Below are 26,848 nucleotides of genomic sequence, written 5' to 3'. Positions count from 1 at the left end.
CATCAATGTCTCAAACAATTGGCGTTCGAAAGCACTTTCTGCACTTGGTCTTCCCTGCCCGATCCTTCAGCCTCAACACACAACCACTGTTGTGGTTACAGATGGGTATTCCTTCTCAAGCACTGTCTTTCCAATGAGACACACACCAGGGGTTTCTAGCCTAGGCAGGCTATCCCATCATGGAGCCGCAGCCTTCGGTCAAGGGCCTGTCAGAGGATGACTTTGTTGTCACTTCGGAAGCAAGCACCATGTCTTTCAGACACATAGTGGCACCACAAGACCCCGTCAACTCGGCTTGCAGGCGAAGGCGAGCTCTGTGAACGGGGATCTGGTTACACCTTCTTCTGGAGTGGACGAGGAAGCGAAGAGCGACGTGAGGCTGGCGTTGGTTTTGCAGTAAAAACAGCACTTGTCAGCAAGCTAGCAGGAATCCCAAAGGGAGTCAACGATAGGCTTATGACCATGAAACTCCCACTGGCATCTGGCCAGAAGCACCTCACCATTGTCATTGCCTACGCCCCAACCATGACCAGCCCGGATGAAGTGAAGGCGAAGTTCTATGAGGACCTTCACTCTGTCATTGCTGCTATCCCTAAAGCAGACAAGCTCATCATTCTTGGGGACTTCAATGCTAGAGTTGGCTCTGACTACATCTCCTGGGATGGAGTGATTGGAAAGCATGGTGTGGGCCACTGTAACCCAAATGGATTGCTTTTGCTTCAGACCTGTGCAGAGCACGAACTGCTGATAACCAACACAGTTTTCTGCCTCCCTACCCGTAACAGGACGTCATGGATGCACCCTCGCTCAAAGCATTGGCATCTCATCGATTACATCATCGTCAGGAAAAGGGATAGGCAAGATGTACGTGTGACAAAGACCATGTGCGGCGCCGAGTGTTGGACAGACCATCGCCTTGTAGTCTCGAAGCTGAATATTCGAATCCAGCCCAAGAGACACCCCCAAGGCCAGAAGGCTCCAAAACGGCTCAACATTGCTAAGCTGAAAAACATCACCATCAAACAGTCCTTTGTGGAGCTGCTGGAAGATCGTCTGGAATCCGCCTCTCTGGACAACCAGAATGTGGAGTCTGACTGGAGGACCCTGCACGAGCTGATCTATAGTACAGCTTCAGAGACCCTGGGACCCATGACCAGAAAGCACAAAGACTGGTTTGATGAAAACTGTGATGAAATCAAGCAGCTTCTGGATGAGAAACGCCGTCTGCATCAAGCCCACCTGAGCAACCCAAAGTCCACATCAAAAAAGGATGCGTACAATGCCATCCGCAGGACTGTTCAGCAAAAGTTACGTCAGATGCAGGATAAGTGGTTGAGTGACAAAGCCGATGAGATCCAGGGATATGCTGACAGGCACGATATGAAGAGGTTCTATGATGCCTTAAAAGAAGTCTATGGTCCCACATCCTCAGGATCATCCCCCCTCCTCAGTGCAGATGGGAATACCTTGATCACCGAGAAGGAGAAAGTTCTCGAACGCTGGGCTGAGCACTTCAACAGTGTCTTAAATCGCCCTTCCTCCATAAATGATGAAGCCATAGACCGGCTCCCACAAGTCCCCATCAACGAAGCACTGGACGATCCGCCAACACTTCTTGAGACCCAGAAAGCAGTCCGTCTGCTATCCAGTGGCAAAGCACCTGGCTCAGACTCCATACCAGCAGAGGTCTACAAGGATGGAGGCACTGTGCTGACTGAGAAGCTCCATCACATGTACTCACTCATGTGGAAAGAAGAGACGATCCCCCAGGATTTCAAAGATGCATCTATCATTCACTTGTACAAGCGAAAGGGGAACCGGCAAGCCTGTGATAACCATCGGGGCATTTCCTTGCTCTCTATCGCAGGCAAGATACTTGCCAGGATCCTACTAAACCGCCTCACAGCACACCTTGACCAAGGTCATTTGCCTGAGAGCCAATGTGGATTCCGGAAAGAGCGCGGAACCACCGACATGGTGTTTGCTGCAAGGCAGCTGCAAGAGAAATGTCAGGAGCAAAATGCTGCTCTGTTCTCCACCTATGTTGACCTCACTAAAGCCTTCGACACCGTGAATAGAGAGGGACTGTGGAAGATCATGGCCAAGTACGGATGCCCTCGGAAATTTATTTCCTTGGTCAGCCAATTCCATGAAGGCATGCAGGCTCGAGTCCAGGACAATGGCGAAACATCTGCTCCTTTTCCTGTGACAAATGGTGTCAAGCAAGGCTGCGTCCTGGCTCCAACACTGTTCAGCCTCATGTTCTCTGCAATGCTTACTGATGCCTTCAGAGATGGCGATGTTGGAATCGGCCTAAAGTACCGAACAGATGGCAAGCTGTTTAACCTCAGAAGGCTTCAAGCAAAAGCGAAGGTCATGACAGACATCATCAGAGACTTTTTGTTTGCTGATGATTGTGCCCTCAACGCTGGATCTGAAGCTGACATGCAACTCAGCGTGGACAGATTTGCCACTGCCAGCAGGAACTTCGGCCTTACCATCAGCACGAGGAAAACTGAAGTTCTCCATCAGCCAGCCCCAGGGAAACCCCACGTTGAGCCCAACATCACAGTCAACGGTCAGAGACTCAGTGTGGTGGAGCGGTTCACATACCTTGGCAGCACACTGTCACAAAATGCGACCATCGACGATGAAGTGAACGTCAGGATTGCAAGAGCAAGTGCAACTTTTGGTAGACTCTATGCAAATGTCTGGAACAGAAGAGGCATTGGTCTTGAGACCAAACTAAAGGTGTACAGAGCAGTAGTTCTCCCCACACTACTGTACACCTGCGAAACTTGGACAGTGTACCAACGACATGCCAAGAAGCTGAACCACTTCCACACAACATGCCTAAGGAAGCTACTGAACATCAAGTGGCAAGACAGGACCCCAGACACGGAGGTGCTTGCAAAAGCCACCCTTCCCAGCATCTTCACCATCCTGATGCAGTCCCAGCTTCGCTGGGCTGGACACGTGGCGCGCATGCCAGACCATCGGCTGCCCAAAAGGCTCTTCTATGGCGAGCTGCAACAAGGGAAGAGATCACACGGAGGTCAGAAGAAGCGCTTCAGAGATACTCTGAAAGTCTCTCTGAAAGCGTTTGATATCAACCCTGACTCCTGGGAGGAATCTGCAGTGGACCGTGACAAATGGCGCGCTGCTGTGCACAAAGGCGCCAAGTTGTAGTTTAGTTACATTTGTAAATACAATTTCATTTCTCCATTGGAATATTTGTGGATTACTACCTAAGTTGGGTGACTCAAGTTTTGTTCAGTATGTTTCTTTGTTTGATTTTGTATGTCTTGTAGAAACATTTGTTGAAAAATTTGAATCTTCTATTTTTAAAAACCATAAGTTGTATGTAAAACCAGCAGTCAAGATAACACAACAGGGGAGGTGCTCAGGTGGATTAATTTGTCTTGTAAGGAAAACCTTACTTCCTTATGTGCAGTATATTGATTGTGACAGCAAATATTGTATGACATTTATGTTGGATAAAAGTTTCTTTGGCTTCTGTAAAAATGTTTTACTTGTCTGTGCATATGTTCCTCCAGAAAATGCACCGTATTATAATATTTGTGATTTTGATAATGGAATTGAAATGTTGGAAGAGTGCGTATTGGAAAAACTGTTATGTTCAGATGATGTTGATTTGTTATTATGTGGTGATTTGAATGCAAGAACTTCTGATGTATCCCCTGAAATTTTACATGAAGGTGAATTATATGTTTGTCATAAAAAGGCCAGTAGTGTGATAAACAGACATTCTGAAGACAAGGTATTAAATTCATATGGAAAAAAATTACTTAATATGTGCACTGTATTTGGACTGACCATTCTCAACGGCGTATGTAATGGTGACCTAGAAGGTCGTTTCACATACGTTTCTGATTTAGGCACAAGTGTGAATGATTATTTTTTAGCGTCTGTAAATCTTTTTGATTCGTCATCTCAGAATGTAAAATTACAGGTATTAGAAAGAATTGAATCTGACCACTTACCCATTGTATTATATATTGAGAAACACTCCACAAGGCAATGTGATATGAATTCTGATTGTGATATGAATCAGTCCATTATTAAATATTGTTGGAATGATATATATGCAGAATATTTTTCTTTTTCTATGGAGTCACAGGAAATAAAAGAAAAGTTGCAGTCAGCAGAAGATCTTATTCACGTTGATATAAATAGAGCATTAGACAAGTTTAATCAGACTGTTAAAGAACAAGCAGAATACATGAAAAAACGTATATTTATAAATAAAAAAGCAGCTGACAGAAATTGGTTTGATCATGAATGTAAAATGGAGAAACGCCGGGTACGCAGACTGTTGAGGATATGTAGAAGAACATTAGATAAAGAAGATCGCATTTTGTTTTGTATTGCTAGACGTGAATATAAAAATTTAAATAAGAGAAAAAAGAAAGAATATAATAACTCATTAGTAAACAAACTTATAGATTCTGTTAAAAGTCAAAAGGAATTTTGGGACACAGTACAAAAGATCTCAAAAAAGAAAGTACAACCTTTAAATGATATTTCTATTCAAGAATGGTTTGAACATTTCAAAAAAGTGTTAGAAAATGAAGATGGTGACGAGGGGGAAGTAACTGAAAACATGAATATAGTAAATGTAGGGGATAATTATACACTAGATAGACCTATATCTCACGAAGAAGTCTTATTAGCGATTAGAAGATTAAAAAATGGTAAATCTGCTGGCCCTGATGGACTGATTGGTGAATTTTTCAAACATTCTGGTGAGACGACTGTTAGTTTCCTGGTGAAGCTGTTTAATTATTTGTTTGATAATGGAATCTATCCAAGCAATTGGACAGAATCAATAATTATGCCATTGTTTAAGAAAGGTGATATTAACAATGTAAACAACTATAGAGGCATTTCTTTAAGTGATATTAGTAGTAAGTTATACAGTTCCATTATTAACAATAGACTACAAGAATGGATAACACAGAATAACATAATTGGAGAATATCAAGCTGGTTTTAAAAAAGGCTATTCAACTATTGACCATATATTTACTTTAATGGCCGCAATACAAAAACAGTTTGCAAATAATAGAAAATTGTATGTTGCTTTTGTTGACTTTGAAAAGGCTTTCGATTCTATTTCTAGAAAACTTTTATGGCCTGTTTTGTTGAAAAATGGAATCAGTGGTAAGCTGTATCTTTGTGTGAAAAGTATGTATAATGAAGTGAAAGCGAGAGTGAGATCGGGGGCAAAATTATCAGATTGTGTGAATTGTATTCGTGGGGTTAAGCAAGGGGATGTCTGTAGCCCTGTCTTGTTTTCACTTTTTATTAATGAACTAGCGTTAGAAATTATGCAAAATGGTCAACATGGTGTTACTTTTGATTTGATTGAACTGTTTGTTTTACTTTTTGCTGACGACATGATTTTGCTGTCTATAACAACAGTTGGTTTACAGCGACAACTTAACAGTTTATACACTGCTGCAACTAATTTACAGCTAAAGGTAAATATGGATAAAACAAATATTGTTGTTTTTCGTAAGGGAGGGTATTTGGCAAGAAATGAAAGATGGTCATATGGAAGTGAAAGAATAACTGTCGTAAACGCATATAAATATCTTGGGATTTATTTTTCAACAAGACTTAGTTTCAACTTTGCATGTCAAGACATTGCGAATAAAGCAAAAAAAGCAGTTATTTTGATTCTTCATATTTTGTATAAAGTAGACTGTAGTTCTTTTAGTGTATTTGTTAGATTATTTGATTCGCAAGTTCAGCCAATATTACAGTATGGAGCAGAAATCTGGGGACTGGAAAATAGGATAGTAACAGAAAAAGTGCACTTGTTTGCATTGAAACGTTTTCTTAATGTAGACAATCGAACTCCAAATGATCTTGTTTATGGCGAACTGGGGAGATACCCTATTTATCTAAATTCTTATATAAAATGTATTAAATATTGGCTAAAGTTGACTAGAATGAATGAAAACAGATATCCATTTAAAGCATATAAAATGTTATATAGTTTGGATAATAATGGTAAGAAGACTTGGGCAACGAGTGTTCGTCAGTGTTTAAATACATATGGCTTTGCATTTGTATGGGATAATCAAGGGGTGGAAGATATTGCAGGTTTCTTAAAGTGTTTCAGACAACGTATTATTGATTGCAGGTGGCAAGACTGGCATGATCATATACAAACTAGTGATAGATTCGCACAGTTTAGACTTTTTAAAACATCACATGTGATTGAGCCATACATTGAGTTAGGACTGAACAGATATATAAAATGTACACTGACAAAATTTAGATTTGGTATTTCTAGTATTGCTTCTCATAGTTTTAGGTATAGCATTCTAAATGAACCCAGGTATACATGCCGATTATGCAGTTCGGGTAAAGAAGATGAATTGCATTTTTTGTTATGTTGCCCTGCTTTGTGTGACCTTAGACAAAAACTTATTCAACCGAAATATTATAGAGATCCGTCTAATTTTAGGTTCAGTTTACTCATGTCTTCAAGACAGGAATGTACTCTGCATAACTTGGCCATATATATATATGAAGGATTGAAGAGACTAAGTACAGTTATCTCGTGAATGTTGTTGAATATTTGTGTTGACTATTTTGGGTGATATGGTTGATATTGTGCTAACAATTTTTGGTTGATTTGAATTGTCTATTTACTGTGTCATGTCATTATGTAATTATTATTTATCAATGATTCCCCCTTCAGTAAGGGGCTCTGGCCTTATCTGAATAAAACATTCGTTCGTTCGTTCGTTCGTTCGTTCGTTCGTTCTCTGAAAGCGTTTGATATCAACCCTGACTCCTGGGAGGAATCTGCAGCGGACCGTGACAAATGGCGCACTGCTGTGCACAAAGGTGCCAAGTTGTGTGAGGCCAACAGGACTGCTGCAGCTGTTCAGAAGCGGCAGGCCAGAAAGTCACGGGCAAACAAGCTCCCTGACAATGATATGCCTGTCTTTGTCTGCCCCAACTGTCAGCGAACATTTCGTGCGCAGATTGGACTATTCAGCCATCTGCGCACTCACAGATAGATTCATGAGCATCCCCCCCGCCCCACCACCACCACCCTCCCCCCATCCCCCTGCTGGATGACGACGATGGTCATCATCGATCTCGATGGACACACACCACCACCACCACCACAAGACCCCGTCAACTCCTTCCGGCTTCCTTACATTTCAACATAACCTGCATGGTGGACACCTTCATCCCTCAAGCACACAGCAGCTGTTTCCTGATTTACCCATGCTGACTGGTGTCTTCCTAGGACCAGTATACGATAATCAGTCGTGTACGACAATGACCATCAGATCAGCAGAGCAGGCAACTGCTGTCCTGACTATTCGGGCTGGAATCTGATTATACAATTTATAGTAGAGAGTGTTTTGCCCAAGTTGCATCCCCAGTCCCTCGATCAAGAGGGCCTTTGGACTCACCATTGGGACGGATCCCAAAGGCTAGTTAGCCCTCAAGGCTACAGCACTAAGTCCCAGTGCAATTTGACTTCTAGTCTGAGAGAAATAGTCCTACATGAAAGACTAAGCGGCTCATGATTTCACTTTGCAATTCAGAAACCACTGATAATACAGCTCTCACTTTACTGTTGGCCATACTGAAAACGCTTGTCACATCAGTGTTTTGATGTAAATGGCCAGTACAACACATCTACATCCACTTTCCTCCCTGCCCCCGCCCTGCTCCATCCCAGACTTAGTGCGCACCACACACAGCCAGAGGCCTGTCATGGATCTGGTCCCCTTTCTCACTAAAGAACCTTCAGCAAAAATTTTCCCCATGGACACCCTCTTCCATTAGGAATTCCACCACAGAATGAGGCTCAGTGACCTGCGGGCACATGAAGTGCACTTCCACAGCCTGATCCATCCCAGCCATTGACTGCCGACAACTTTCTGCAGGTTGCTCCAACATGCCACACTCAGGTAGAGAAGCCACAAAGCCTTCCGTATGTCCCTTCGTGATGGTAACTACCTGGGCAATTACACAGCCCTGTCCCAGAGACACCAGGCACCTCAAGTCTCTTGTTGCCAAATGTCTGCCCTTCTATGCATAGGCAACATGCCAGTGCTGTCTTTTTTGGCAACGACAGAAAAGTGGGGGGGGGGGGGGGGGGGGGGCGCCTATCGCCTGTCAGCTCTCATGGAGGAGCTCTACAGATCTGGCTGTCACGCCTAAGGCAAGCCCAACATGGTGGCCTATCTCTGTCTTGTGCCACAGTTTCCTCTAAACACATATACCACTTCCACTGTCGGCCCACAACCGATGTGGAATCATCAGATCAAACCACATGTGCACCTCCTTGCATTGACACTCAACCGCGATCAAGTGAGACAACCCTATAGGGTATGTGTTTCCTTCCCTTCCTTTGATTCGAAGGGCTCTCAGTCAAGTGTGGATTCAACACACCGACCCGATTTTCTTTGCGCGACATTTATCAGCACAGCTGTGGTCCACAAACCTCTCCCACAATACAGCTGCGGACCTCTGTCTTCTTTGCCCGCACCAATATCCTTAGGTGACACAGTACACTCTACCTTCATCGAATTCTACTTGAGGGACATCTGTCGCTTTAGGGATGATGGCTCCAGAGGCGTTGCCTCTGCAGTGGTCACACAACAGGCCATCGCAGCGCACTGGCGATAGAACAGTAGGATTGAGACTTGATGCCTCCTCGGCCAGAGCACATGAAGTCAGAGCATGGTCCTCTTCTCTTGCCTTAGCGCACTCAACACGGCTGCAAGACATCATGGATGCTGCATGCTGGAAAAACCCTGCTACCTTCATCGACTTCTACCTGAGTGACGTCGCACGCTTGTGGGATGATGGCTCAAGAGGCATCGCTTCTGTGGTAGTTGCACAACAGGCCATCGCAGCACACAGGCAGTAGAACAGGCGAGCCCTCCACCTTGTCGAGCTATTCTGCACTAGTTGGGTCACGGTTAAGTATGTGTAATTAAAAGGAAATTTTCTATCTAAAATTACGTTTAAATAACATACTTACCGTGACCCAAATTTAAGACCCTCCTGTCCTCCCTGCTTCCTGTTCTCCCTGCTCGCTGCGCTGGTGATGGCATATTGCCATCAAAAGAGGGCGCTAGCCAGGGGGACAAAGGGGAGGTTACCTACTTCCGGAAGGTTATCGGCCATAGTACTTTCGTTTTCTCCGCATAGGCGGATAGTAGTTTGCACAGGACAGGAATGTCAGACCCCTGCCAGAGTCTGCACTATTTGGGTCACGGTAAGTATGTTATTTAAACGTAATTTAAGATAGAAAATTTCCTTTCATGTTCAGTGAAATATGGGGAAATAGAGTTTGTGTTCATATGAAATATGGGGAAATAGAGTTTGTGTATTTGTATGAAATTTGGGGAGATAGAGTTGATGTGTTTCTGGAAATATGGGAAAATAGAGTTTGTGTTGGTTTGAAATATGGGGAAATAGAGTTGATGTATTTGTATGAAATCTGGGGAGATAGAGTTCTTGTGTTTGTACGAAATCTGTGGAGACATGGTTTGTGTGTTTGTGTAAAATCACTGTCTGGAAAGACAGGAAGCATTTATTCATATAACAGACCTCTTAAGTTCCGATGAAATCAGTGGGGGTTTTTCTTTTGTTGTGTAAGGGTCATGCAGTGATATAATTTTCTTTTCTTTTCTTTTTTCTTTTTTTTCTTCTTTTTGTTTTGTTTTGTTTGTTATTAACAGTTGAGTCCTTTTAATATTTGAAATTTTCATAAAGGTGAATTTGAAATTTTTGTGAAAGTGATAACACATAACATCATACTCATTATTTTGCTTTGGGGGTTGTGGTTTTAGAAATGAGCTGTTATTATGTAAATGGACACATTTGTATGAATCGTTTAGTGGAGAATGTTGGAGGAGTGCTGTAGTGACAAACATACTTGATTATGGATGAACTTATTTTTGTTTTCAGGTTGGTTTAATCTCATCAGACTTAACTGGGAAAAAAGCATGGAAGGTTTTGAAAGGTATGAGGATAATAATCATTAAAAATAACAATTAAGTAAATAATTGGGGAAGAAAAGACCATGCACAGAAAGAGTAGTATAAGTACTAGGGGTTCTGGCTCACCTTGACCTTTGACTCCCTATCCCCAAATTGCCTTTGGTCCATTTATAGGCCACGGTCAATTTTGGGTTCTCAGGTCTCGTGATCCAAAACCCCCCAGTCCTTATACTACTCATGATAGACATAGGAGTTCCCCAATATATTGATGAATGGCTCGCTTTCAGGCAAGAGATTTTTCCGACTATAGTCGGATTTCCGACTGAAAATTGGCTCCAGAGGCCATTTTTGAGATTCGCGTGAATCCATTGAGAAAATCAGAGGGGTGGAGGGGGGTGAGGTTTTTTTCCGACCCACGAAGGTTGCACGAACGTTGTCCGACCGATCGACAAGACAGACCCACAGCGTTTGCTAAAATACCCCATGTTTGGACAAACGAACCAATTGAGAATAAGTGTTCCGTTGCTCCTCTGTCGTCATTCAGCTTATCCGTATTCGGTTGGGATTACAAAACTCGCTCGCGGGCTTCACGACTTGCAAAGATACCTGATTTCATCGATCGTCTTCAGTCATTGACAAAATGAGAAAACTCACAAAGGATTAGAGGATTTTTGCAGCAAGGCCAAGTGCTATTAGTGTCAGATAATATGGGTGCAACTCTTCAGTCTAGGCACGGAAATCTGTTTTCACATTTGCATTAAAAACGGAGCGTCCGTTTTCTGGAAGAAAAAAGAAAGAAAGAAAAAGCCGATGGGCCGTTCTAGTATTATCATTTACTGATGACCTGTCAAAAAACGAAAACGGAATGCTTTTTCGAAAGCGTCGTTTGTTGACCCCTTGAGAGGCGATCCAGTGGCTTGTCAGAGCACCAGAATCGAAGTCCGAAAGTTTCCAAACGTACTGTGAAAAGCACGCACGCGCACACATGCACACACATGTGAAAAGCACGCATGCGCGCACATGCACACACATTGGTCGATCACACACACGCACATGGACATGTGAGCGCGCGCACAATAACACCCACACAAACTTGCGCGCACGCACAGATACACCAGTGTGCGCAATCTCCATCCCTGTCAAGCTACAAGGGCCATGGGTACATCTGCTTGACCTTCTGTTCATTCAGCAAAAGCTGCCAAAGTTTGCCACTGTATTATGCACAAGTAACATTGTTGCGATTGAAACAGAAACTTTGCAACTTATTGAGGTCAGTGCCTTTTCTGACAACGCTTCTGTACATTTCATGGCAAGAGTCAGTGTATTTAGATTTGAGACCTAGAGCCGGCCAGATTACCGAAGTTACACATGCACGTACAGACACAGAGCTGAATTGAATGCGTGTGCGCGCACACACGCACACACACACTCACTCTTTGAAAAAAAACCACATGAATGCATTCACATATACACATACTCTGTTTTTTATTTTATATCTCTCTCCTTCACACTTGCACATGTGCACACATAATATTATGAGCGCTCACACAATCACACAGAGCTTGATAATATGCACATGCGCGCGCACACTCACACACACACTCTCTCTTTGAATCACACACACACACAGAGATTGAAAACACAGACACACACACATGCACGCATGCACGCACGCACGCACACAGAATTGTATTTAAAGCAATGCACATATATGCACACTACAAACTTGCACTTTTTCCTCCCACCTTCCCCCCACTCTCTCTGTCTCTTTGTCCCTCTCTCTGTCTCTCTTTCTTGCATGTACACACACAGTTGTATTGAAAACACACACACAAGTGTACACACGGAGAGAGAGATCTATTAAATTTGAAAGCAGTGCATACACATGCACAAATACAACTTGCATTCTTTCCTCCTACCATCTCCCCTCTCTTTCTGTCTGCCTCACTCTCTGTCTCTTCTTCTTCCTTTTGTGGAATGGCTTTGAATGGTGAAATAATGGTGTATTTTGATTGTGTTTTGATTTTGTGCTCATTTTTCACTTTTTTAGCTTTATTCCCTCGTTAGGGTGAGGGCTGGATGTAAAAAAAGCATGTTACTTGCTTATCTGTTACCCTCAATAATAAAGATTTTGTCTTGTCTTCTCTTGTCTTGTCTCTTGTTTACACACAGTTGAATTGAAACCACACATGCACACGCGTGTGCACACTCACGCTCACTTGCTGTCTCTCTCTCTCTTTCTTTCTCCCCTGAACACACGCATGCACACACACACACACACACACACTGGGGAACTCTAAGCGGATCCGCTATTTTCAGTGGAAGAGCAGTTGATTTCAGAGAGAAAAAAGTCACTCCCCAAACCCCCCCCCCCCCTCCCCCTGCAGACTTCACTTTCATAATTTGCTGAGGTACCTCTCCCCTCTCTCTTGAGTCTCCTACCAGTGCTGAGGGAAGGGGGAGGAGAAGGGGGGGGGGAGTTATGAAACCACTGTCAATGACTGTGGCAATTTTGGCATTAAGCCAAGACACTTACTACCAGCTCCAGCTGAGAATCCTTGACAGCTGAAAGTGATATAACCAGTCACAGACCCACCCCCTCCTCCCTCCTGTCATTCCACTTCCCCTTTTCTTTCCTCAACCAACACAGGTCTGTCAGTGGAAGAGAGACTACAGCTGAAGAGACCAGGTGGTCAGCTATATTGGTACAGTGCAAACTTGTTTGCTAATAACATTTTCCTTGAAAACACACACACACACACACACACACTCACACAAAGAGTTTAACACACAGAGAGCTGTATTCAAAGCAGTGCACATACATGAACTTTAACACTTTCCATCCATTTCCATCCGGCCCCTATTCTCAATCTCTTTGTCTGTCTGTCTGTCTGTCTCTCTTTCTCACATACTCACAGAAAGTTGCATTGAAACCACACACACACACACACACACACACACACACACACACATATGTAGACACACACACACACATGTAGACACACACACACACGCGCAAGCACATCTTGGCTGCCCAAGGTATATGAACATGAGTACATTTAAAAATGGTATGTAAACTATGTGATTGATTAATTTTTGATTGATGTTGTTTGTAGATTGAGAAAGGAGTCCAAGTGGTCCAAGTGTTACTACTCATACTTGATGGCAGGTAACTGCTTGTCTATTCATATTAGTTTTGTTAGTTGAACAGTCAAACAGGTATCTACCATTTTGAAGCCAAGAACAGGTAAAGATCACATGTCAAACAGGTATCTGTATCATTCATGAAGCCAAGAACAGGTAAAGATCACATGTCAAACAGGTATCTGTACCCTTCTGAAGCCATGAACAGGTAAAGATCACATGTCAAACAGGTTTCTGTACCATTCTGAAGCCATGGACAGGTAAAGATCACATGTCAAACAGGTGCCTGTATCATTCTGAAGCCATGAACAGGTAAAGATCACATGTCAAACAGGTGTCTGTATCATTCTGAAGCCATGAACAGGTAAAGATCACATGTGAAACAGGTGTCTGGAACATTCTGAAGCCATGAACAGGTAAAGATCACATGTCAAACAAGTGTCAACCATTTGAAGCCATGAACAGGTTAAGATCTGATCATAAGCCAAACAGTTATCTGTACCAGTTTAAAGCCATGAACAGGATCACATCAGATAGATAGGTACATGTACTATTTTGAAGATGCGAACAGGATAAGATTATCAGTCAAACTGATGTGGAACACTTCCAAACATGTCTGCTGTGAGAACATTGAGTTTTCCTGTGGTTTGAGTACCACCGTCATTCTCAGGATTGTCTTCCCAGCAATGAAATTTTGAGGACACCGAATAGTCACTTCTTAAGGAAACTATATTAGTGATATCATTAATATTAGTAAATTGTTGTTGTTGGTGTAATATTTAAAAATTGTATTATGATGATGATGTTATTGTATTTTCAGTATGTCTGGGGTCTCAGGGGTTAATTCAAGAGTCCCATGAGATCTTCCGTGAAGTGCCATCCTTGATGAAAAGGAAAAAACAACCAAATTGAAGTATTCTCTGTGCGAAGGGTCAGTGTGTGTGTGTGTGTGTGTCTGCATATGTATCATTATGTTTGGGTATGCATGGTAATAAATATTGGACACATGAAAGAAAAGTGGATCTCAGTAGTCATACAGATGCATGTGAGAGAGAGAGAGAGAGAGGGTGGGCAGGTGGGTGTGAAAGTTAATGTGGTGGTGGTGGTGTGTCCATCGAGATCGATGATGACCATCGTTGTCATCCAGATGGGGGGAGGGTGGTGGTGGGGGTGGGGGGGGGGATGCTCATGAATCTATCTGTGAGTGCGCAGATGGCTGAATAGTCCAATCTGCGCACGAAATGTTCGCTGACAGTTGGGGCAGACAAAGACAGGCATATCATTGTCAGGGAGCTTGTTTGCCCGTGACTTTCTGGCCTGCCGCTTCTGAACAGCTGCAGCAGTCCTGTTGGCCTCACACAACTTGGCACCTTTGTGCACAGCAGTGCGCCATTTGTCACGGTCCGCTGCAGATTCCTCCCAGGAGTCAGGGTTGATATCAAACGCTTTCAGAGAGACTTTCAGAGTATCTCTGAAGCGCTTCTTCTGACCTCCGTGTGATCTCTTCCCTTGTTGCAGCTCGCCATAGAAGAGCCTTTTGGGCAGCCGATGGTCTGGCATGCGCGCCACGTGTCCAGCCCAGCGAAGCTGGGACTGCATCAGGATGGTGAAGATGCTGGGAAGGGTGGCTTTTGCAAGCACCTCCGTGTCTGGGGTCCTGTCTTGCCACTTGATGTTCAGTAGCTTCCTTAGGCATGTTGTGTGGAAGTGGTTCAGCTTCTTGGCATGTCGTTGGTACACTGTCCAAGTTTCGCAGGTGTACAGTAGTGTGGGGAGAACTACTGCTCTGTACACCTTTAGTTTGGTCTCAAGACCAATGCCTCTTCTGTTCCAGACATTTGCATAGAGTCTACCAAAAGTTGCACTTGCTCTTGCAATCCTGACGTTCACTTCATCGTCGATGGTCGCATTTTGTGACAGTGTGCTGCCAAGGTATGTGAACCGCTCCACCACACTGAGTCCTCTGACCGTTGACTGTGATGTTGGGCTCAACGTGGGGTTTCCCTGGGGCTGGCTGATGGAGAACTTCAGTTTTCCTCGTGCTGATGGTAAGGCCGAAGTTCCTGCTGGCAGTGGCAAACTTGTCGACGCTGAGTTGCATGTCAGCTTCAGATCCAGCGTTGAGGGCACAGTCATCAGCAAACAAAAAGTCTCTGATGATGTCTGTCATGACCTTCGTTTTTGCTTGAAGCCTTCTGAGGTTAAACAGCTTGCCATCTGTTCGGTACTTTAGGCCGATTCCAACATCGCCATCTCTGAAGGCATCAGTAAGCATTGCAGAGAACATGAGGCTGAACAGTGTTGGAGCCAGGACGCAGCCTTGCTTGACACCATTTGTGACAGCAAAAGGAGCAGATGTTTCACCATTGTCCTGGACTCGAGCCTGCATGCCTTCATGGAATTGGCTGACCAAGGAAATAAATTTCCGAGGGCATCCGTACTTGGCCATGATCTTCCACAGTCCCTCTCTACTCATGGTGTCGAAGGCCTTAGTGAGGTCGACATAGGTGGAGAACAGATCAGCATTTTGCTCCTGACATTTCTCTTGCAGCTGCCTTGCAGCAAACACCATGTCGGTGGTTCCGCGCTCTTTCCGGAATCCACATTGGCTCTCAGGCAAATGACCTTGGTCAAGGTGTGCTGTGAGGCGGTTTTAGTAGGATCCTGGCAAGTATCTTGCCTGCGATGGAGAGCAAGGAAATGCCCCGATGGTTATCACAGGCTTGCCGGTTCCCCTTTCGCTTGTACAAGTGAATGATAGATGCATCTTTGAAATCCTGGGGGATCGTCTCTTCTTTCCACATGAGTGAGTACAGCTGATGAAGCTTCTCAGTCAGCACAGTGCCTCCATCCTTGTAGACCTCTGCTGGTATGGAGTCTGAGCCAGGTGCTTTGCCACTGGATAGCAGACGGATTGCTTTCTGGGTTTCAAGAAGTGTTGGTGGATCGTCCAGTGCTTCATTGGTGGGACTTGTGGGAGACGGTCTATGGCTTCATCATTTATGGAGGAAGGGCGATTTAAGACACTGTTGAAGTGCCCATCGTTCGAGAATGTTCTCCTTCTCGGTGATCAAGGTATTCCCATCTGCACTGAGGAGGGGGATGATCCTGAGGATGTGGGGCCGTAGACTTCTTTTAAGGCATCATAGAACCTCTTCATATTGTGCCTGTCAGCATATCCCTGGATCTCATCAGCTTTGTCACTCAGCCACTTATCCTGCATCTGGCGTAACTTTTGCTGAACAGTCCTGCGGATGGCATTGTACGCATCCTTTTTTGATGTGGACTTTGGGTTGCTCAGGTGGGCTTGATGCAGACGGCGTTTCTCATCCAGAAGCTGCTTGATTTCATCACAGTTTTCATCAAACCAGTCTTTGTGCTTTCTGGTCATGGGTCCCAGGGTCTCTGAAGCTGTACTATAGATCAGCTCACGCAGGGTCCTCCAGTCAGACTCCACATTATGGTTGTCCAGAGAGGCGGATTCCAGACGATCTTCCAGCAGCTCCACAAAGGACTGTTTGATGGTGATGTTTTTCAGCTTAGCGATGTTGAGCCGTTTTGGAGCCTTCTGGCCTTGGGGGCGTCTCTTGGGCTGGATTCGAATATTCAGCTTCGAGACTACAAGGCGATGGTCTGTCCAACACTCGGCGCCGCACATGGTCTTTGTTACACGTACATCTTGCCTATCCCTTTTCCTGACGATGACATAATCGATGAGATGCCAATACTTTGAGCGAGGGTGCATCCATGACGTCCTGTTACGGGTAGGGAGGCAGAAAACTGTGTTGGTTATCAGCAGTTCGTGCTCTGCACAGGTCTGAAGCAAAAGCAATCCATTTGGGTTGCAGTGGCCCACACCGTGCTTTCCAATCACTCCATCCCAGGATATGTAGTCAGAACCAACTCTAGCATTGAAGTCCCCAAGAATGATGAGCTTGTCTGCTTTAGGGATGGCAGCAATGACAGAGTGAAGGTCCTCGTAGAACTTCGCCTTCACTTCATCCGGGTTGGTCATGGTTGGGGCGTAGGCACTGACAATGGTGAGGTGCTTCTGGCCAGATGCCAGTGGGAGTTTCATGGTCATAAGCCTATCGTTGACTCCCTTTGGGATTCCAGTAGCTTGCTGACAAGTGCTGTTTTTACTGCAAAACCAACACCAGCGTCACGTCGCTCTTCGCTTCCTCGTCAACTCCAGAAGAAGGTGTAACCAGATCCCCGTTCACAGAGCTCGCCTTCGCCTGCAAGCCGAGTCTCACTCAAGGCTGCGATGTCGATATTGTATCTGGCGAGTTCGGATGCAACTAGTGCTGTTCTCCTTTGGGTCTGTCCGCGTTATCTCTGTCCAGGAGAGTCCTTATGTTCCAAGCACCAATGGTGAGAGGAACGATCCTTGTTTTTTTCTTTTCTTTCTCTTTGTTTTGACCGCTGATGTAGGGTCCCCGCCAGCCGCGGTATGCTGGCCAGGGTGATATGGAGCAGGCAATTTTTAGGGCACCTTTTCTAGCCCCTTCCTCATGCCAGGGAGGTGAGCAGTGCATTCCTAAAGAGGGCTGCTCAGACGCTCAGACGGCTGCCGAGCTCCATCGCTGCTCCTGTCGACGAAGAACGACCCTATGGCCTGAGCCGCCTGTGTGCAGGTCTGCGGCTGCGACTGCCAGTGTACCCACACCTGTCGTTTCGTCGCTCGCCTGTCGCCACAGGACTTGGGGGTGATGAAATGATGAAGGATGAAAGGTCATTTAGGATGACTGATGACTTGCGCGATGAGTTTGTTTAAAGTGAAGAGGAGTTGCGCAACGTCAACCTCACTCTCTCGTCCGGGTCCACCAATTTCCAGTGGCAAGACTAAGTCGAGACGACTGGAGGATGAGCACAGATGCAGTGGATGACCAAGATATCCTTTCAGTGTCTCATCTTGCTCTCTGCACTCCACAGTGCGTTGCTGTAACCGCCTTCCTCTCCATTGAACCGATAGGTTTCTTCCGCAGATTCTTCCGGATCCAGACTTCGCATACATGGGTAGACACACCCCGGGGGCCAACTGCGTGTGGCATGCAGACAGCACAGTGGAGCTAGATGGCCGTCGGTGGCTCTCCTGAGCCGACACCCTTTTATGGATCTCCATAAGGGTGTCTAGCCACCCGCCTCACCAGTCCCAGAAGGGAGTGGTGGGAGTGCCGGTTTAGTCGTTGGCAACCCGACCCTGAACAGGTTGTACTGGATTACAGGTTACCAGTAGCAGATCTAATGACCTGACCTGACGAGAGAGAAAGTTAATGTATGTTCATGGTCAACTGCAACAGCAGTATTTTCTCAGCAGCCTCAAGCAGTGGATATTTCTGGCCTTCGTGAAGGCATTTCTTTAATTCTTGAGCCTCTCAGCAGTGATTTTAAATTTTGTCAATTAAGATGTCTCACAGGGAGTCATGAATTGTGCACTTTGCTTTCTGTATGAGAAATATTCATGAAGAAAAAACACAATGGTCCAAGATCCTGTTAAAATGAGGCCAGATTGATCTTGCTGGCTTAATGCTTACACTCTTCCACATATAAAAAAGGAAGAAAGCTAATGTGAATTTGTTCTTGCAAGTGAAAAGATAATGGGGAGTTGCATTAAACTTTACTCACTCCCTTTGTCAGTTTTACAAACACGTGAGAAATTTAACACAGACAGCACTAGAGTGGTATTCTAGTTTTGTGCTTTTGTGCTTTTAAGTAACATCATGTAATAATAATGATGAGGGTATTTATATAGCGCTGAATCTTGTGCATAGACCAATCAAAGCGCTTTTGCACCAGTCATTCACACGCATGCTTAACCCTAAAACTGGAGAAACTGAAGACAAGGAAGAGGCAGGGAAGGGAGGCTATTTTGGGAAGAGGTGGGTTTTAAGGCCAGACTTGAAAGAGCTGAGTGTGGAGACTTGACAGAGCGAAAGAGGAAGTTCATTCCAATTGCAAGGTCCAGAGACAGAGAAAGAACGGCAGCCAACAGTCGAGAGTTTGAATCTGGGTATGCGTAAACAGAGTGGATCCGAAGCTGATTGTAGTGAGCAAAATGGAGTGTAGTGGTGAGTCTTTGAGCAACAGCATTGATGGAATTAAGAGTAGAAAACCCATCTGGATGTTGTTGAAGAAAAAAGTTGTCCAGCTCACTTGAAATGTGTTTCAGTTTTATTATATTTATAGTATACTGAAAGCTTTCCAAATAATACAGTGGAAGAAACTGTTTTTGTTTGTTTCTAGTTTGGTTTTGATTTTAATTGTATACAGTACTCAGCCACAAGCAGTTCACTGAGTGCATTTACGTGGGTGAAAGAATTGCACATGGGACTGATTTTGTATGACATTAAATTTCAGACCATTAGCTGCAAATTTTTCCCTCAGCTATGACCCCTGCGGCTAAAATAATGACACAGCTTCTTTGTGGATTTTTCCGATATTGCAGGTTTTCCTGATGACGCAATCAGGTTAAATAAAGTTTTGCTGTCAGTCTCCAGTCTATTTTTAGATTGACATTAAGTTTGAAAACTGGTTTTGACCTTTCGCGAATTCAAAACTCATTGTAAAAGTGTGCTAGTTTAACAGTTCATGATTTTCCCATCCAAATTTACACATTACCTTTATGCACATGAAACATTCAGTTGATTGCTGTTGCTCAGGCAACTTCCATCATGCCAAAAACACAATGCAATGCTTACAATGCAGCTTTCAAACTGAAGGCGATTGAACTGGCCATCGGAAAGGTAAACCAAGCCGCTGCCCATGAATTTGAGTGAATGAATCTATGATCAGACATTAAAGAAAGCAGAGGGGTGCACTTTCTCGCTGCAAAAAGTCAACCAAGGCTTTCAGAGGAAGGAAATGCTAATGGCTTGAGCTGGAAGACATTGCTCTTGTTTTTTTTGTTTTTTGTGTGTGTGTGTGTGTGTGTGCGTGTGTATTATTTGAGGCTTATAAGCTATTGCGGCTTATGTGTGAATAAATTCCCTATAAAAAAAACAACCAAACTAGGGGATGCTCAGACCTGTTTATGCTACAACTTAGGTGTAGCACTCGCCGCTTTTGGAACTATTGTTATGCTGCTACACATCAATACATAAAACTCAAATGCCTTGTTGTTGGCTATGCTGTTCACTTCCGATGCAGTCCAAACACAGATCCATGTTGTTTTTTCTTTTCAAATAGTGGTGTGCATTTTTCAGGTCAAGGGATTGCATTTCTTTTTTTTATTCTTCATAGCCGCCAGCAAGTGTTCTCATGATAAGTGCTTGAAGCAATTGCATGCCCAAGCACAAGCGCACATAATAACTGAACATGCCTCTCTTTCACCATCTAAATCATGGACAAGAAACGACAGCATGAAATTTCAGACAAAGAATCAGATTGTGAAATTGTGCTGCCTTCAACATCAAAGTCCAGTTGCAAGAAAAGAAAAGAAAGGCAGAGCAAAAGTTTCAGTTCGTATCACCAGTTCAGAAGTACCCCTGTCTGGTGTCGTCAAAGAAGGGGCCATGCTTTGTTTTCTGCAAAACTGACTTATCGTGTGAGCATGGCAAGTTGTTTGATTGCACTCACCACTGTGATACCAAGACATGTGGACAATGAGAAAACCATTGGAAAGTTAAAGACCATGGCTTCATTCTTTCAGTCCCAAACAGTAGAAAAGAAAAATACAGTGGAGCAGGACATCACGAGGGCCGAAGCAATGATATACTGGTTGATCGTGCATTTGAATATGCCACTTGATGCTGCAGACAAGTTTTGGAAGGCTGAATCAGTGTTTTATGGACTTTCCTCAAGTTCTTCAGTCAGTCAATTGGAATCATATTTATAGCCCACTGGACTATGCAAGTTCAGTTTATGTCTTTCCTCAAGTTCTTCAGTCAGTCAATTAGAACCCTGTTGTTTATAGCCCAGTGGACTAATCATGTTCAGTTCATGAATTTTGATTTAAGTTCTTCATCCTCTTTATTGCCCATCTGATCACAACCAGGTTGGACTGGAAACCTCCTCCCCTTTGACACATTTGAGCACTAATTTCTTTGATTGAAAGCATTGAAGTGACCCTGGTTACTGCTATACTAGTGTGTGTGTGCATTTGACATGTATGTAAATAAATGCCTGTTTTTGGGATGAACATCAACACTAATTATTGCTTGTTCCCTTCATCTACCAATCTGAGACATTTATCAATGCTGATTAAATACAATTTTATCGAGCTGTTTATGAAAGGAAAGAAAACCATTCATTTGTCTTTATCATGGTGATAATAATAATGATAATGATAATAATAATGATAATATATTTATGTCAGCTTTGGTGATAAAAAAATGAGTGGTAGAAAATGCTGCACTTTGCTTCTCTGAAACTACATGTTTTGCCCATCCAAGCTACACTTGTATCTGTTTGGGGTAAACAGGTTTGGATGCTGCTTAAATGATAATGCACTATGTGTTATAGCGTGCCGGCAGTGTCACCCCCACCACCCACACTCTGTCCCCCTTCCCTCCCATCCCTTTAACCCTTCACCCCCCCCCCCACCCCCCAAAACCCTTTCTTTTCTCCCTTCCCGCTCTGTCCAAAGTCCAGTCTTTGAGGTCACGCCGACACTGCGCCACCCTCCCTCCTTCCACCCTCCCACACCCCCACTCTCTAGTTGGCTGTCTTTGGTCAGTGAATCCGCATCACCCGGCCCAGTCGTTGAAACGTGCAGTTATGTGATGTCTGCCACAATCCCCGTGCTGAATTAGATGTCAGTGTGCTCGAAACGTGCCAGTGTCGGCATGTCAGAACATTCCAGTAAGGTGGTCTGTCTTTCAAGTCGTACCCCCCTCCCCCTTCCCTCTCCCCTCTCTTTGTGACGCAATATGTTGGACGTGTTGTCACAGAATGTGTGTAGAAACATGTTTTGAACTGTAGCGAATCAGATCAATCTGTTGAACTGGACTAATCGGGATTAAGCAGTGAATCTGTCAGTCACTCACTTAGCGTCACTAGGATAAGTCAAGATTGGTTTCTTCTGGAATAAAACCAGTCAGCACAGCTAGTTCTTAGCTGTCTCCCAGAAGAACTGAACACCGACGTAGGCTGACTGACTGATCAGTGATATGAAGTGCTAGGAAATCCCTGTTGGGCTGTGAGTACACCACTTTTAATGGTTTTATGCTATGTTGATAGCTTAGTTTTGTTGGGAACAATGTCTTGTGTCAGTGAACAGCCAGTTTAAGTTGATCTTGTGGCTTGTGGAAAGAAAAAGGGTTAATGTGCGAAAGCTACCCACTTAGTGAGGGAAGTACTGGCCTAGATCTTTTGAGTCCCCCCACCCCCCTACTATTTTGTTACAGAGATTTTTTTCTTATTTTTGGTTACGATGCTTGGTTTAAATGGTGTAGTGTCTTGGCGCACAATGATGATAGTGCAGTGATATGTCAGTGTATTGTCAGTTGTTGACTGACTGTGGAAATAATGCAAGCATTGAGAGATGAGAAGCCCTGTGCGTAACAGGTGTGTAGAGTAGTTTGGTTTTGCTGACACCTAAAGTGGGTTTGATGTACTTTGATGCATTACTTATTGTATATATAGTAGGTGGTGTTGGTTCAGTGTGAACTGAACAGATCTATAGGCTAACACACTGTCAGTGTGTGTTAAGGGTTTTTCATGTGTGTTTGCACATGGGGGTAACAGCAAGTGTTTGATTTGTTGGTAGTTGTGGTAAGTCTGTGTGTTTGTGTGTGTGCGAGTGGGGTTTTGGGGATGTGTATGGAGGGAGGAGGGAGTGGAGGTGGGAAGAGGGGGTCTCTAGGGATGGGGGTATTATATGCGAGTATGTTGGGGGGTCAGGTCAGGGGCATAGCCCATGCTACTGGTACCATGTAACCCAGTACTACCTGCCGCATGTGAGGTCTCCCAACGACGGACCAGGTGGAGGAGGAAACCTTTCCCAATGGCTGTGAAGGCAGAAGAGGATGACCAAAGGGCAGGGGGAGCTCTTATCCTTGGCTGGAAGTCCTCCTAGGAGACGGAACTCTGAAGAAAAAACCTGCACCTGCTGAGGCCGTCCTACATGTGGCAGTATCTGCACCTGTGGGACTCTGGCAGTATCTGCACCTGTGGGACTCTGAGCGTCGGTAGGCGAGAGAGTGGGGAAGGGACTGCACAACTCCTCTTCACTAAAACAAAGTCACCTGTGCTGGTCAGGCAACCAGGCTAATGTCAGAACGACGAGCTAGCCCTTCAACACCCAGCTTTCCCAAGCCCTGCGGCAATGGAGAAGTGGTAACGGGGACAAGCAGAGGATGCTGCTGGCAGTTCCTAGTCCGGACTCTGCACGCAGGCGGCTGTGGGGTGATGGTCGTCTGCCGTAGACTAGGGCAGATGTGGCGCCCATATCCTCCCACAGTGTCAGAGCAGCCCTATTTAGGGACAGCACTGCTCTTCCCACATGGGGAAGGGGAGATAAAAGGATCCCTAAACAAAGCCTGCCTCACCTAGTACCTAGTAGGAAACCACACCTACTTGGACATCCAACACTTGCAGTTGAAAACAACAGAAGAAAAGAAACAGGAGTCATCCCCTGACTCTGGGTGCCTGGAATGTCCGCACCCTTTTAGACAGAGACGACAGACCAGAAAGGCGCACAGCGCTCATTGCTAGAATGCTTGATCGCTACCAGGTGGACATAGCAGCCCTGAGCGAAACCAGGTTTGCCGGTGAAACCCAACTGGAGGAAGTTGGAGGGGGCTACACCTTCTACTGCATTGGGAAGCCAGATGGCACTCCAAGAACCTCAGGCGTGGGCTTTGCCATACGAACCAAACTTGCACAACAGCTTGACAGCCTTCCACGTGGGATAAACGATAGGCTGATGACCCTGCATCTGAAGCTGTCCAAGGATCGCTTCACCACAGTCATCAGCTGCTATGTCCCGACGATGACCAACCCTGATGACATCAAAGAAGCTTTCTATGAAGAGCTCAGCTGCACCATTTCAGTGGTAGACAGAAAGGACAGGCTGATCATCCTTGGGGATTTCAGTGCCCGTGTCGGCGTGGACTTCTCCTCGTGGCCAAAAGTCCTAGGACAGCACGGCACTAGCAAGTGCAACTCCAATGGACTGCTCTGCACTTAGCATGGACTGACTATCTCCAACACCCTCTTCCAACAAGTGGACAAGTAGAAGAACACATGGATGCACCCCCGTTCCAGGCAATGGCACATGCTGGACTATGTGATTGTCCGGCAGAGGGACAGAGATGATGTTTCCATTACACGCTGCATGAGAGGAGCAGTCTGTTGGTCGGACCATCGCCTGGTATGCAGCAAGATGAACATCAGACTTGCACGCAAGCTCCAACCAGCCAGGCAGAAACCCCCTAGGAAGCTGGACATCCACCGCCTCCCTATCACCAAGAATGTGCTGCAGCAGCAAATCCAAGCAGTTGTCCAAGAAATTCCTGCACCGACTGATGTAGAAGAGGTAAGGAGCACCTTTAGAGATGCTGTGTACACAGCAACAGCAGACACACTCGGCTTTGTACAGAGGAGCCACAAAGACTGGTTTGACGAGAATGACTCTGGAATCTCCAAGCTCCTGAACACACTGCATATATGGCATCAGGATCACATTTCCGATAAAGACTGTCAGAGGAAGGAGAACCAGTTCTTGCAAACCAAGCAACTTGTACAGAAGAGGCTGCGTGAGATGAAGAACACATGGTGGGAGAGAAAGTCTGAAAAGCTTCAGTCTGCTGCTGATGCTCATGACATGAAGACCTTCCCATGATGGTCTCCGTGCTGTGTATGGGCCCAGAGTCACAGGACCAACCCCTGTCTGAGCCTTGGACCAGACCATCCTCCTGACAGACAAGAAAGACATCCTTGCCCGCTGGGCAGAGCATTTCAACACCCTCCTCAACAGGGACTCGTTCATATCTGATGAGGTAATTGCAGCCCTCCCAAAGCTACCAGTCAGTGACTCACTAGCTGCCCCTCCCACCAAGGCCGAGACCCAGAAGGCCCTGAAGCTGACAATGTCGGGAAAAGCACCAGGAGCGGATGGAATCCAGGCTGACATCTACAAGTATGGAGGCGAGGTGCTGACAGACAAGCTGACCGCCTTGTTCCAGTCTATCTGGGAGAGAGGGGAGGTCCCCGAGGATTTCAAGTATGCTTCTATTGTCCACATTTACAAATGGAAGGGAGACAAAACATCCTGCGATAACCACCATGGAATCTCTCTCCTCTGCATCGCCGGCAAGATCTTCACCCGCATCATACTGAACAGACTGGTTCACCATGTCTCCAACACAATCATTCCTGAAGCACAGTGCGACTTCCGCTCAGGCAGGGGAACATGTGACATGGTGTTTGCCGTACGCCAGATGCAAGAGAAGTGCCGTGAGCAGAACAAGAACTCCACATGGTCTTTGTAGACCTGACCTACTTTGACATGGTGAGCCGTCGTGGTCTGTGGAAGATCCTCCTAAAGTTTGGCTCCCCAGAGAGCCTAATCCAGCTGATTGCGTCATTCCACGATGGCATGCAGGTGAGAGTACAGGAAAATACTGACTACTTCTTCTGCGTTCACTCATATGCACGCGAGTGGGCTTTTACGTGTATGACCGTTTTTACCCCGCCATGTAGGCAGCCATACTCCATTTTCGGGGGTGAAAATACTGACATGTCGGATCCATTCCCTGTGGTAAATGGAGTGAAGCAGGGCTGTGTCCTGGCACCTACACTGTTCTCCATTCTCTTCTCTGCCATGCTGATTGACGCCTTCCAAGACTGTGACCGGGGCATCTACATTCAGTTTTGCACAGATGGCAAACTTTTCAACTTGCGGCGACTCCACCCCAGGCCCAGGATGTTTGAGGCACTGTTGAGAGAGTTCCTCTTCGCTGATGACTGCGCGCTTGCTGCACATACCCATGAGGACATGCAGTTCATTATGGACAGGTTCTCAACCTCCTGCAGGCGCTTTGGACTCACCATCAGCCTCAGCAAGACTGAGTCCATGTACCAACCAGATAGCTCACAGAACGCCAGTGCCTCCCCCCCACCTGCAATCAAGATCGATGACACAGAGATCAAGTCAGTCGACAAGTTTTGCTACCTGGGCAGCACCCTATGCAGCAACGGAGCCCTTGATGCAGAAGTGATGCTGTGCATCGCCAAGGCCAGCTCCGCCTTTGGCAGACTCAACAACAGGCTGTGGAACAACAAAGGCATCAGGCTCAGCACCAAAATCAAAACCTACAGAGCTGTTGTGCTGATCACCTTGTTGTACTGCTGTGAAACATGGATGACGTATCGCCATCACATTCAACAACTTGAGCTGTTTCACCAGAGATGCCTACGAACGATCCTTAGCATAAAGTGGCAAGACAGGGTCTCCAACCTCTAGGTCCTAGAGAGGAGCGTCCTGCCCAGCATCAAAAGCCTGCTGATCCAGTGCCGGCTACGCTGGACAGGACACGTTGTCCGCATGACAGACAGCAGAATCCTGAAGATGCTTTTGTATGGCCAGCTGAAGGAAGGTCACTGTTAACTTGGAAGACCCTGCAAGCGCTTCCAGGACACCTGGAAGACAAACCTCAAAGCCTGTGACACAGACATCGCTTCCTGGGAAACTGATGCCCTTGACCGCTCTCGCTGGAGGATGCTGTGCTCTAGTGGCATAAAGACGTT

At 45.4% G+C, this 26,848-nt stretch overlaps 1 protein-coding gene across 1 annotated transcript in view; it reads left to right on the top strand.

Annotated features, from left to right (window-relative positions):
* The window catches only part of LOC143291185 (tetratricopeptide repeat protein 39C-like), an 88,323-nt gene that overhangs the window by 27,470 nt on the left and 34,005 nt on the right, over window positions 1-26,848 (top strand). The window contains 4 exon segments of the mRNA XM_076600910.1: window positions 9,981-10,035; window positions 13,129-13,181; window positions 13,977-14,050; window positions 14,052-14,087. Coding sequence (XP_076457025.1) covers window positions 9,981-10,035; window positions 13,129-13,181; window positions 13,977-14,050; window positions 14,052-14,087 — 218 coding nt within the window.

Source organism: Babylonia areolata, chromosome 16 (assembly GCF_041734735.1).
Source record: "Babylonia areolata isolate BAREFJ2019XMU chromosome 16, ASM4173473v1, whole genome shotgun sequence".
Classification (NCBI taxonomy): Eukaryota; Metazoa; Mollusca; class Gastropoda; order Neogastropoda; family Buccinidae; genus Babylonia; species Babylonia areolata.
This window is presented reverse-complemented; position numbering and strand designations above follow the sequence as displayed.